The 13,163-nt window shown below is 37.1% G+C and overlaps 1 protein-coding gene and 1 pseudogene across 1 annotated transcript in view; one reads left to right on the forward strand and one right to left on the reverse strand.

The window, feature by feature from the left end:
- Nucleotides 1–717: 717 nt before the first annotated feature.
- Nucleotides 718–13,163, forward strand: part of LOC149682772 (centrosomal protein of 290 kDa-like) — a 147,058-nt gene continuing 134,612 nt past the window's right edge. Inside the window, exons 1-8 of the mRNA XM_089834387.1 lie at nt 718–721; nt 1,132–1,359; nt 1,837–1,957; nt 2,032–2,358; nt 2,769–3,177; nt 3,432–3,866; nt 4,624–4,778; nt 4,847–5,033. Of these exons, the coding sequence (XP_089690513.1) occupies nt 718–721; nt 1,132–1,359; nt 1,837–1,957; nt 2,032–2,358; nt 2,769–3,177; nt 3,432–3,866; nt 4,624–4,778; nt 4,847–5,033 (1,866 nt within the window). The remainder of the gene's footprint in view (nt 722–1,131; nt 1,360–1,836; nt 1,958–2,031; nt 2,359–2,768; nt 3,178–3,431; nt 3,867–4,623; nt 4,779–4,846; nt 5,034–13,163) is intronic.
- LOC149682773 (uncharacterized) lies at nt 8,543–11,229 on the reverse strand (annotated as a pseudogene).

Below are 13,163 nucleotides of genomic sequence, written 5' to 3' on the forward strand. Positions count from 1 at the left end.
CTTAGGGCTGTCGATGTTTCGTTCTTGCGTAATTATAACCTCAAGGATGTATTTTATTGAAAATAATTTTTATTTTTTAATATTAATTCAGAATAATTAGTTTTCATCTATTTATTACCTTCAAATTATCTGATTTTGGTATGTTCTAAATTCCCGTGCATCTAAATTAATTGCACAGCTTGATTTCGTTTATCGACATGATATTCGGCCATTTTTATCTCCTTCAATGTAAAGTTGTAAACAAAACTACTTTTTATACGTCAACCTTCTTATGTGACGTCACAGCTAAGACAGAAGTTAGATAGCCAATCAGAGAAGGGTAGTTGATTTGAGGTTAGTAAGACTGTTGTTACGAGTGTAAAGCATTATGTAGATATAAAGTGTGTCCCTTCTCTCTTATTCCCTTCTGCTTTAACTTAATATCGAAGACACAAAAAAACCGTTTACGTTTACCAGAACTTGCCGGTACAACCGTACAACCCTTACCCAAAAATAGGCCTCCAAGTATTGCCTAAAATTAGTCCAATATAGACCTGCTATTTATTTATATTTCACGTTGACCGTTTACGTAAAAATTACGTGACTTACACTTGATTGTCATTTGTGATAAGAGTCATATTATCACTCGTTATAAACCTGTGTGACACCTGATCACTCATTTTTCACTAGACATACGTGACACATAATCACCCGTTATTGACCCAAGAGACAGCCAACATGAGTGAAAAATAATCACCCATTGTTGACCCAAAACACCCGACATACGTGACACATTATCACCCGTTATTGACCCGAGATGACAGATAATTAATGACGCGTTATTGACCCTAGATGACAGATAATTAATCACCCGTTATTGACCCAAAAGCCACCCGACTCGAGGTGACAAATAATCACCCGTTATCGACCCAAAAGCCACTCGACATGAGTGACATATTATCACCCGTTATTGACCCAAAAGCCACTCGACATGAGTGACATATTATCACCCGTTATTGACCCAAAAGCCACCCGACTCGAGGTGACAAATAATCACCCGCTATTGACCCAAAAGACACCCGACATGAGTGACATATTATCACCCGTTATTTACTCGAGATGACAAATAATCACCCCTTACTGACCCAAAAGCCACCCGACATGAAGTGTACAACGCCTTGAACGCAAAAGTGAGCGAGTTAGAATGCAAAGCATTGAGGTTAAGAGAAGATGCTGATCGCTATAAGGCGGCTTTGGAATCTGCCAAGTATCAAATACAAACAGTTGAAAGATTCAGGGAAGTCACCGAAAAAGAACTGGAAATGACAAGGAATTTACTCCTGGATATGCAAGCTTCTAGTGACGAGAAGCTATCATCTGGTAAGTCTTCAGTAAGGGGTGTTTCAATCTTTATTTGTCGGCTCTATACGCGAAATGGCGCATAGTCTTTAAAACCCGCATAATACTGCTATAGTCTCGACGTACTCGGCATAGTGTAAACGTGCTAGGCATTATAAATCTAAAAGCACTCGACGCTATCTTAAAGTTCTCGACGCGTTCCAAAAGCTGCTCGACATAATCGGTGCAATCTGAACATACACTTCGTATTCAAAACGGACTCTGCGCGTTTTAAACAGAATTAGGTATTCTAAACGAACCTTGTGTGTAGTCTTGATCCAAACCGCGTAATCTGTGCGTTCCGCTTAGTGTAATTGGCGCATTCATTGTGTAAGCAGAATAATCTTCGCGTAATCGTAGATTACATATTCGGACGTGCATTCAAATTCAAAGTTATCACCCCCTAGGTCTAAATATGGCCAAAAGTGCACACACAAATTTTATTAATATTGTCTACAGGTAATTTGCACAGACAAATCATAGGTTTTCAACTCAGTGAAACCAAGCTGCAACAAGAACTAAACGCTGTCAAACAAAAATTGGATCAAAGTGAAAAACGGAACCAAAACCTCCAGAAAAAGTATAAGCCCACTACAAAATTTAATTCCCCAATAGCTTAATTGTATTAATTAATGCAACATTATTAAAAATTAGGTGTGTAGACAAAGAAGACGAAGTGTACAATATTCATAGCCAAGCTAGAAGCAAAATACAGCTCCTGACTAGAATACTTTACGAACTGCGACGGCAATTTTCATCGTCAATTCCTATTGTTAAACAAGAGGAGTTGATGAAGGAAGTTAAAAATCTCAATAATGAGAGGAATAATTTGCGAAAAGATTTGGAAAAAGTTAAAGAGGAAAATTCCAAGATTGACGAGGATAAAATGAAGCTAAGCGTTAAACTTCAATCTGCTAAGGAGTTGATACAGACACTGAAATCCGGCTCTTCAGTTGAGAAGATTATGGATTGGCATAAAAGGTATGGTTTTATCGAGGGGTCCGACATTCCCAAAAAAGCGCACGGGATTTCGCAATTTTGCCAATGATTTCGTGATTTCGAGAAAGATTTCGTGATTTCCTTTTTTATTTAGCCAAAGATTTTTTCTTTGATTTCGGGATTTTGCCAAAAATTTACTTCGTTGATTTCGTGATTTCGCCAATGATTTCGTGATTTCGCCAATGATTTCGTGATTTCTTCGTCGATTTCGTGCTTTCGCCAATGATTTCGAAATTTCATCTTTGATTTCGTGATTTTGTCTGAAAGATTTTGCGAGAAGCGTACTGGATTTCGTGTAAATGTCGGACCCCTCGGGTTTTCTTCTCCTTTTTTTTTCAATTATAAATCCAGGCTCCGTACGAACCCTGCAAATTAATACGATTAATTTTCAGGATTGAAGTGGTTCAGATGAGAGAAATTCACTCGAAACGACTCGCTGAAAGATATTCCAGTCAAAGCGATACTTTGAAAGAGCTTGTAAATCGATCGGAAGCAAAAATCCTTCGATTGGAAGAACGAAACCTGAGACTAGAGTCTCAACTTAGAGAGCAAGAATTGGAAATTGATGCTCGGAATTTAGACTTTTTAGGAGGGCTCTCTTCAAATAGGCTTCAAAGTGTTTCTACTCGAAGTGAAGCTAGAGAACCTCAAGAAGAATTAGTTCAAATTGAAGAAAGCCTCAATGGAGATTCAATTCACGAGCAAGAAGCTTTGAATGATCTGCCATTAGAAGAAGACTCCGTTTTAAGTGAAGCGTTAGAATCATCAGTCTCTGCGAGTGAAGTTCGAGCACTTAGAGAGGTATGCTTATTAAAGCAACTAAGCCTTGGCTATGGTTTAGTTCATACAAATGCCACTAGATGTCCCCATTGTCGAGGAATGGAATTGACTGTCTCGTTAAGCTTATGATTGGTTCCTGCCTTTGGCAAGATAAAATCGCTATGTAGAAGATATTAGTCAGTATGTTAGGGGTACCACGTTAACGGACATTTTTAAGCTTATTTCTCTTTTTGATATACTATTATTTCTAATAGTTTGTCTGTTTGTTTGCGCAGACTGTAGCTAATCTAGAAAGACGTCTTAAAGAAGCTGAAGATGCATTGAAATCCAGAGAAGAAGCCTTAAATGACTTAATAGCCCGAATGCCAACTAGTCTGAACACAGCGCCTTCGTTGCAAACATCCCAGAGCCCCGAAGTTCAACTGGTGGACTATTTCGAAGCGAAACAGAATCTGAGTGTCGCCCAAACTACCATAGATTGTTTGCAGGCTCGCTTGAACCAAAAAGAGGAAAGTATTACGCGTTATCAAGAACTTCTCAATAAACTGAAAGATGATACGGTATCGCAAAAGCTGCATTATGAACGAGAATTCTTGGAACTGCACAGTAAACTTCAAAGTGCGCAGAGAGATTACGTTCTTTCCAAAACCAAAAGTGCCTCGGATGCTGATGATAAAAAGTTGCTGATGCAGGAACTGAACTCGAGTCTAGTGAGGAATTTTCATGGGTTTTTTTTTTTCGGACCCTCCGAGATGATCGCGAAGCGAGAATATTTTTTTGACTAATTTAGTTCGCCGTGTTTTCTCACTTGGGGGCGCTTTTAGTATCGTAAAATAAAATTAAGTTCAACCTCGTGACCCCGTCGACTGCTACAATATTAGGGCAAGGCATAGACGTAGAGCGGTGAAGCTGAGGTCGCGGATAATAAGAAAACGTTTTAGAAAATTTCCAAAGACCTTTATTAAACAATCATGCCAAAGAAGTAAAGGATAAAAAAGCTAAGGTTAAAATAATGAAAGGTTACGAAGGAGTAAAAAAATCCTCTTATGGTATAATAAAACTCTGAATTAGCAACTTCAAGAAGTTTTGTTTTACTAAAAAACAACAATGTTAAAATCTCATAATTAATTTTGTTGTCCACACAATCTAACCAAAGGATTCAATAGAAAGTAAATAGCCCCTAAAACCATTACGTTAGTTTAAGGGTGAAACCTTTCTCTTTCATAAAATGTTTATAATTGGCCCCTAAAATATCAAAGATAATTTATGGAAGACCCCTTTCGCAACTGTAATAAAAGCGCCATCTAGTACACATATTGGGTGAAAATATTTCCTCTAGAAACTGGATATTTTCCCACATAAAAATTGACACGCACGGGCCTAGATCATCTCGGAGGCTCCGGTTTTTTACACTATTTGACAATAGCATAAATTTACAAGATGTGTTCCATGTTCTTCCTTCCTTAGCTTTCGAAAGTAACAGAGCTTGAAGAATCAATGGATATCAGTCAGACAAAACTATCGGGTCTCATGAAACAATTAAACGTAGCTCAACAAGAAACAGTTGAGTGGAAAATCAAAGCTAACAATTTGACGGAAAAACTTGAAGAAGAACAGGAGAGGTATACATGTCTTGATTTTAATATTCTTTCAGAACTCTAAATGTTCTCTTTATGCGTTTTTTGTTTAGAACTAAGCAAGAGCTGTATTTAAGGCTGCAAGGTGTGGAAGAAATAAAGAGGCACCAACAGATGATACAAGTTCTGAATCGAAATTTCGAGGAACAAATTGGCAATCAGCCTACTCAAGTTATTCAACTGAAACTCATACTGAAAGACCTTAAAAATCAAATTTATGGCAAGGAAAAACAATTGAATGTAAGCTAGTGCTTTGAATATTTGATTTTATAATGTACAGTACTCATACATACGCTTCGTTTAAACGACGTGGGTTTGCACTCTTAATGAAAGGTGACATAGGTATGTGAACCTTTATGAGGTCGGTCTCTATGAGTTTCCAGACTTGAAATGGTGGCCGCTGTACACCGACTACTTAAAGTGGGATTACACGGGTTACTCCCAGAATAAAAGCGATTTAACGCCAAGATTAAGGCGTGATTATGTCCAGATTACGCCGAGAAACACATCGTTTTTTTTTATCAAGCATGTTTATCAAAATATGACAGCGCCATCTGTGAGCCTCTAGCGGAACTAATTACAACTTTTACTTGCTTATTTGCAATCAGAAACATCGTTATGATTTTTGTTTCATCTATTTATTAGATTAAAAAGGACTAGAGTTTTTATTGTTTAACTCGCGTATTTTATTTAACACATTTGAAAAACTATCTAGACAGCTTGTTACGCAGATTATAGCAGCAGACGGTAATAAAAAGGTTCATCGAGAAATTAATAGGTATTTGATAAAGATTTATGCTCGACAAAAAGTGTATCGCGAAACGTCGATCTCGAGATCCCACGTTGTGACTCTAGGTTTAAAACATATATTCTATCTCATTGGCGAGATTACGCCGAAAATATTTCGAGATTACGTTGGGAATAAGGCGAGATTGTGGCGCGATTATTTCGAGATTACGCCAAGATTGTGGCGCGATTATTTCTAGATTACGCCGAGAATAGGGTGAGGTTACCGTAACGTAATTCAATATTCAAGCAACGTGTACAGTAATTGTACAGAACGGATTAACTAACGCTAGGGATTGTTCGTTCCCCCTAAAAGATTAAGTATGCATGTTCCAGACACCTCCTAGCAGCTGCTACTATCCCTAACCGGAAGTTATAGGAAATTTGGACCTAATATCACGTGTCCTATGACGTCAAAATTAAAATCCCGCCTAAAATTCGGCGCCGCCATCTTTAAAATCCGCAAAAACGATTTATTTTGCCTGGAGATGGCGCTATATCTACATCCGTTTTGGTCCAATAAATTGGGGGAATGAAGAGGGGAATCAAGGAATAATTCGGAACATGTAGTTGGCAATAGCAATAGAGCCATCTCAAATAGCTGCATGAGACGTCACTTGTTATTCTGGTCTAGAAATCTTGTTTTTTTAACAATTTTTACCGCCATCTCACGCTGAAAAACGCAAATAAAAAAGAAATAAGGAATTATTTTTCCGCCATATTTGGTACCGCTCGATTCCTACCGAGTTACGTGTTACGAACGATTTCCATCTTAAAATGGGGCGAGTATGTTGTGTAAAATCTTGTCGAAGAAGCAATAAGAAAAATCCTGAGCTTAGATTCTTCTGTATACCGGTAATAATTAATAATCAATGCGAAAAAACAAAGTATTTGTCCGAAGAAAGGCGGAAAGGATGGATAAAAGCACTAAGCCTTGGCTCTCAAACTCCAGAAGAACTCACTAGCCATTTTAATACAGGTAAAAGGATTTAATTGAAAACAATCTTGTTATTAGCTTGTAAAATTTGACTTCTGTTTATCATGTTTGTTTTTAAAGATTCACCATCTAAATTATTTGATAATACGCATCCTGACAGGTTACCGAGTCAAGCCTTAGAAATGCCTCAAAATATTGTAACATCTACACCTCTTACTCACGCAATTAAATATGGTGCTACAGGGCTACAAAAGCGACTCTTTTGTACAGCAGAGGAAAGTGAACTTTCTATTGAAAACACTCAAGTTCACTCAAGCTTCAATGAGAGTGTTGATAAAAGTTTACCACCACTTTTGAATACCGATGACAGTGGAGTTTTAAGTGATGATGAAACTAATTTAATCCTCAAAACTAACCAAGAAGCTGATAAATCTGTTCAATCTCTTCACAAAATTGTAATTGAAGATATGACCCACAACCGAGAAACACAAAGGGAATTTTTTAACCACAACCAAGATACTCAAACTGAAGATTTTAAAATTAATGAAGAAACTCAAACTTCAAATGAATTTGCCACTTCCGTGGAAACTCAAACTACAAATGAATTTGCCACTTCCGTGGAAACTCAAACTACAACTGAATTGACCTCTACCAAAGAAATTCAAACTGACAGAGTGGAATTTTCTTCTGTTGAAACTCAAACGTTGTTCCGTACCTCCTATACATTTGAGCTAGAATCTATGGAACTGAAGATTCAACAACTTACTTCTAAGTTAGAAAAACTAAGGATAAACCTTCAAGACGCAGAAAATCAAGCAGAGACAATTAAAGAGGAATTGAAAACTGAGAAGATTAAAGTAGCTAATTTTGAAACAAATTTTAAAAAGTTATATCATGATGAAGAGTCATACCTAGGAGACAATGAAAAAGTTAAATTTTTTACTGGGTTAGAAAATTTTGATTACCTAAAGGCAATATTTCAGGAAGTGGAAGCTTATTTGTTTAAACGGTCAAAATTGACCCAATTTCAACAGTATATTTTAACATTGATGAAAAGTAAGCATCTGGCTTACATTTTCAACGTCTCTGAAACAACTATTGGTAGAATTTTTTACAATTGTTTAAATGCTCTTTATAAACGTCTATCAAGATGCATATATTGGCCCGAGAGAGAAAATTTGCATGCTACAATGCCTCGGTGCTTTCGGGAGAAGTTTGGTAATAAGGTAGCCGTTATAATTGACTGTTTTTAGGTTTTCACAGAGAAACCATCTAGTGTTATTAGTCAGGCAGAAACATGGTTCAACTATAAACATAATAATACAGTCAAGTAATTAATTGGAATTACTCCTCAGGGTACTATTAGTTTTATATAGAAAGGATGGGGAGGACGCGTAAGTGACCAAATGCTAACGATAGAGTCTGGGATTCTCAAAAAGCTTGTGCCTGGGGATGTTGTCCTCGCTGACAGGGGCTTTGATATTTCCGAAGAGGTTAGTTTCTATTGCGCTACAATTAAAATTCCCGCCTTCACTAAGAAAGTACCTCAGTTAGACCCATTTGATGTTGAAAAAACGAGGAAACTAGCGAATATGAGGATTCATGTAGAAAGAGTAATTGGCTGTCTTCGTCAAAAGTATGAAATATTGCACACCAAAATACCAATAGAGTTATTAGATTGTGTAGCAGATGAAGAGGTTTCTACAATAGATAAAAAAACTATAGTGGCAAGCGCTTTAATAAATCTTTGCCCATCTGTAGTTCCAATGGATTAGGATTTTAAATAATAATATTCTTTTTACTTCAAGTTAAAGTTATAAATTACTAGAATCAGAATGAAACGGAAATATTTTTGTATTTATTAACAAGTTGATTTAAATAGTAAAAATTTTAAAAACATTTTCTTGCCGCCCTTTTCTTAGATCTTTCTTGCTTGTTAATTTTTGCACAGTCAGGGCAAAACCATTTTCCAGATTTTATAAAGTCTATTTTTAAACACTCTGCATGAAACCACTGGATTGAACAATCATCCCTGTCGCAACCAATCATTAAACCACTTTCCGGTTCTCTACAATAACACCAACATTTTGGTGAAGTCTTGATTTTTTTTTGTTTGGTGACAACACAGCCATAGGAGTTCTACTTGGGGTTTTTTTACTGTGGCCTAATTTACAGCTAGAAGTACGACCATGATTATTTGTAGTACCAGCATTACTAGTTGTGGTACCAGCAAGACTAGATGTAGTAAAATAAGGACTAGTTGTAGTAATGGCAGGGCTTGTAGTACTTTGTCGACGGCTTGTAGAACTTTGAGGACGGCTTGTAGAACTTTGAGGACGGCTTGTACAACTTTGAGGACGGCTTGTACAACTTTGAGGACGGCTTGTACAACTTTGAGGACGGCTTGTACAACTTTGAGGACGGCTTGTACAACTTTGAGGACGGCTTGTACAACTTTGAGTATTGCTTGTACAACTTTGAGTATTGCTTGTACAACTTTGGGGACGGCTTGTACAACTTTGAGTATTGCTTGTAGAACTTTGAGTATTGCTTGTGGTAGTTTGAGGATGACTAGTTGTATCTACGGTGGGACTGGAAGTAATTGGATGGCCAGTCGTCGTAACAGCATGACTAGTAGGATGGGTTTTCATAGGAACAGCATGACTTAAAGTAATTGTATTGGCAGTCGTAACGGCCTGACTGATAGTAATTTTATGGCCAGTCATAGTAACGGCATGACCAGAAGTTTCAGCTTGACTGGAAATACTGTTGACATTAACTACATTCGAGTTGTTAGACGATGAGTAGTATTTCCCACATAGCTCAGGAAGAATGGCCAATTTGAAAAACTTGAGTGCTTGGATCGATTTTTCTTTCCAAAAGCTTTCATCAGGCAGAATTCTTTCGATATAAAAATCGACCGGTGTCCAAATGCAAAAATCACAGTACTTTCGGTCAGTCAAAAAATCTGCGCCTGCACCTGGTAATAGTAGGAATGTTGCCTTTTCAATTGGACCCCCGTTTCTGTTCTTTCCAAACATGTTCCTCCATTCACTGTGTGTGAAGTCATTTCCCTTAGGTTGTAGGGGCATTTAACTTCGATAAGCCCTTTCCCGCAGCATTCGCAATCAACTAACCCATCAGGCGACGCACCAAGATGGGGATATGAAACATGTAAAAAAAGGCCAGCCTTCTCAAATGTGAACTTTTTGTGCTTTTTTGAAGAAAGGTTGCAGTAAATTTTAATCATTGTCGATTCGTACTTGATTCCCCATTTTGTAGCTAACGTCTCGAACTTATGACTAGCAGGGTAACATATTTGGGATATCAATGACGGTGATGGTTGTGTTGGGTTTGAATGGCACGCCTTTCTGAAGTTGGAAGCGGTTATTCTTCCAGCACGATATTTCTGCCAAACTTCATTTTTTGCTTGGGTTTTCGTATCAGCTTCAAGTTTTTTTGCCTCTTTCTCAGTAAATGAAATGTCTACTTCTTTGTCACAATAGTCCAAGAGTTCATTGAAAGCTAGATTTTGGTTATTATACAAGTCCGTTAACATGGGAGGGTAATTAATTTTCTTTGGTATAAACTGGTTTTGAAAAAGTGGAAGAACACGGAAAAGCCCAGCGTTAGGATTCAAGTTGAAAAGAGTCTGGGTCAACTTATTAAAATCATCCTTGGACGCGTCTGGCACATCTTTTTGTTTGTTAATATCAGTTTTGGGTAGTGGTGGTGGATTTCCATCTTCAATAAGTGCGTCAAATTGATCTTTCCTTACTTTTGCTGATTTTAATTTTAATTTATGCACTGGCGCATAACTAACTTTTTTTATTACGGGTACAGCCCAGTATGCTTTTACGCCCGTAACAGTAACGCTTTCACGATACCGCACACCACATTCAACATAAAAAAGCAACGCTCCAATATGAGTGCAACACTCGTTGAGCCCAGCCATGCAATCACAATGGCAAGCCAATATTGTGCCAGATGGTGAGGCTACAATCCAAACGTGAAGTGCCTTTTCGTTCAAACGCTGTGAGTGCATTACCTTTTTTGCAAATAAAGAAAAATGTTAAAAATCTACGTTTTATTTAACTAAATTTAACCTCATAAAAATAAAGAGGTGTTTAACTTACAAGGCTTTTGATGACGACGTTACCAGACTTCTCAAATGTCATCGCTCTCACTTCTCTAACAAATCCTGAGATGAATTGATTATAAGCTTCTAAGCTCTTATAATTTTTGAGTTCATCGTTGGTATACGCGGATTTACTCTTAACTAAATACATGTACAAATCCGGAAAAAGAATGGGAGGTATGATTTCCGATCCTTCACCTAAGCCTTGGTTGTCATGAACTAATTTCAATTCTTTATCGATTAAATCATAAGGGTCTTTCCCATCGCAGAAGCTTTCTATCTTCTGAATATAGCGTTTTTTAACGTGAGGTTTTAAAGTTTCAATATAGTCTTTTCCCGAAAAAACCTTTCTAGTGGTTTTTACTTTTTCATTACTTTTCGAAACATCCATCGGATAGGTTTCGTGGTACTGAACTCAAACTTGAAAGTTGAAACTAAAGCAGACAGCATAGCCACGTGAAGACGGTACCAAACATGGCGCAGAATTTCAAAATTAATAAAATGCCAGATGGCGCTTTAACCCTGTTTTTGTTTCGTGACGTGTCACAAATTTAAATATGGCGTTTCTGAGATAGCTCTATAGACTCTCACAACTGGAGGTATGGCGTCTAGCAAAGAATTTTTTATCTAATGCTCGCTTTTTTAGCCCCTATTGTTTAAATTATAGTACAGGAAAAATAGGGTTTAACCCACAACAAATTGAAACAAAGCTGAAAATTTCATATCTTATAGATTTTTGGGCGCTCTTTAACGTGGTGTGGTCTCCCACACTCTCCCATTGGAGGAATTTCCGCCATATTGGAAAATGGCGGACAAAATCGAGAAAACGTTTAATAACTCCGGTTCTACTTAACCGAATAACACGTAATTAGGCTTCAATTGTAGATCACTTTCAAACACATAATTCACCTCTTACGATATTTTGTCCTACAACTAACCGGAAGTTTACAATCTGACCCTGAAGATTAGCCTCGTAGAAAAAATGGGGATTTTAAGCATTTATGGTTTCTATTTTCAGAATACGTTTCCAAAATTAAACATATAGTTCCTATTACTGACAAATTTTGTTTCTTTTCTGGCAAGAGCTATAATGTATAGTACGGGAGAGGGTAAAACAGCCTTTTTACCATCATAAAACTTAATATTTTAATATATACCATTGTTCGCCGACACTTGTCAATACGGCTAAAGTTGAGTTAAAGCGTTTGAAACAAAGTTGACATAACCAAGTGTGTACTTTAAATGAAGATTATGGAATTGAGCTTTTGAATTAGCTTCTCTCTTCCACCAACAAGTGCGGCAGCAAAGGAACATTCAAATAGAGTTTATCACCAAGTTCAAACGTGGCTTGGAAGCAGCCTAAATGCTAGAGAATGGGGTTGGAGACAGGTAGGATCTGAACTCAAACCAATTGTTACCACTCTACAACCTGCTCCAGCTGAGCTTCTGCATATGATCCCTCGTAAATGCAAGGAAGTCTGTGATTTGAAATGTGAATGCGGTAAAACTGGTCCAGTCTGTTCTTTAATTTGTAGACAATGCAAGGGAGTATCTTGTTCAAATGAACATTGAGATTTTGAGGCTCAACCTCAAGTAGAGGACTATGATTAAACTTAAGCTTAACCAATATTGATAAATATACTAATATACAAGTTGGTAAACCAAAATAAACCTCTCCGATACGAGACGCAATTAATAAAATTAAGAAAATATAATTGATATTAATTACTTTAGTCTTCAGTAGTTTAACGTAATTCTAATGAAGTCGTTTTAAGAAACTTTATTCCTAAAATAATTGTAAACATAGCTATTGTTGACGTTTGAATTGTAGCGTATGCTTCTTTAACAATTTTTGGAAATTTAGGGTATATAAGGCGATTGATTCACAATAAATGATAAGAAATCCGCAATTGCATGAAGCCCTGATCGCCACGCACTTCTTGATCCTAACGTTGGGAGTAGAAGCAAAACGTTTGCTCCGATTTGCCAACTGCGGACGCGGTGACCGACACACAGACAGACGGACACCCCCCCCCACATGTCCAGTATAATACCTCTCCGTGACGTCATCGTCACTTAAAGAGGTAAAAATATAGTGGGAATAATATATTTTAGGTTTAAAACCCTCTTTGCATTTATTTCGCTTGAAACCGTTTCGAAATGCTCAAAAATTAGATTTGCCTTACCTTCCGGGCTGGATTGTGAACTTCCGGTTAGTTGTAGGACAACATATCTTTTGGATGAATTATGTGTATGAAAGCCATCTACAATTGAAGCCTAATAACTTGTTAATCGGGTTAGTAGAACCAGAGTTATTAAACTTTTTCTCGATTTTGGGAATGTATTCTGAATATAGAAACCATAAAATGCTTTAAATTCCCATTTTTATATGAGGCTAATCTTGAGAGTCAGATTGTGAACTTCCGGTTAGTTGTAGGACAAAATATTTTAAGAGGTGAATTATGTGTTTGAAGGTGATCTACAATTGAAGCCTAGTTTCGTGTTAATC

This window comes from Phalangium opilio, unplaced genomic scaffold, assembly GCF_054372755.1.
Source record: "Phalangium opilio isolate 3A_F unplaced genomic scaffold, DU_Popi_V2 ptg000038l_1, whole genome shotgun sequence".
NCBI lineage: Eukaryota > Metazoa > Arthropoda > Arachnida > Opiliones > Phalangiidae > Phalangium > Phalangium opilio.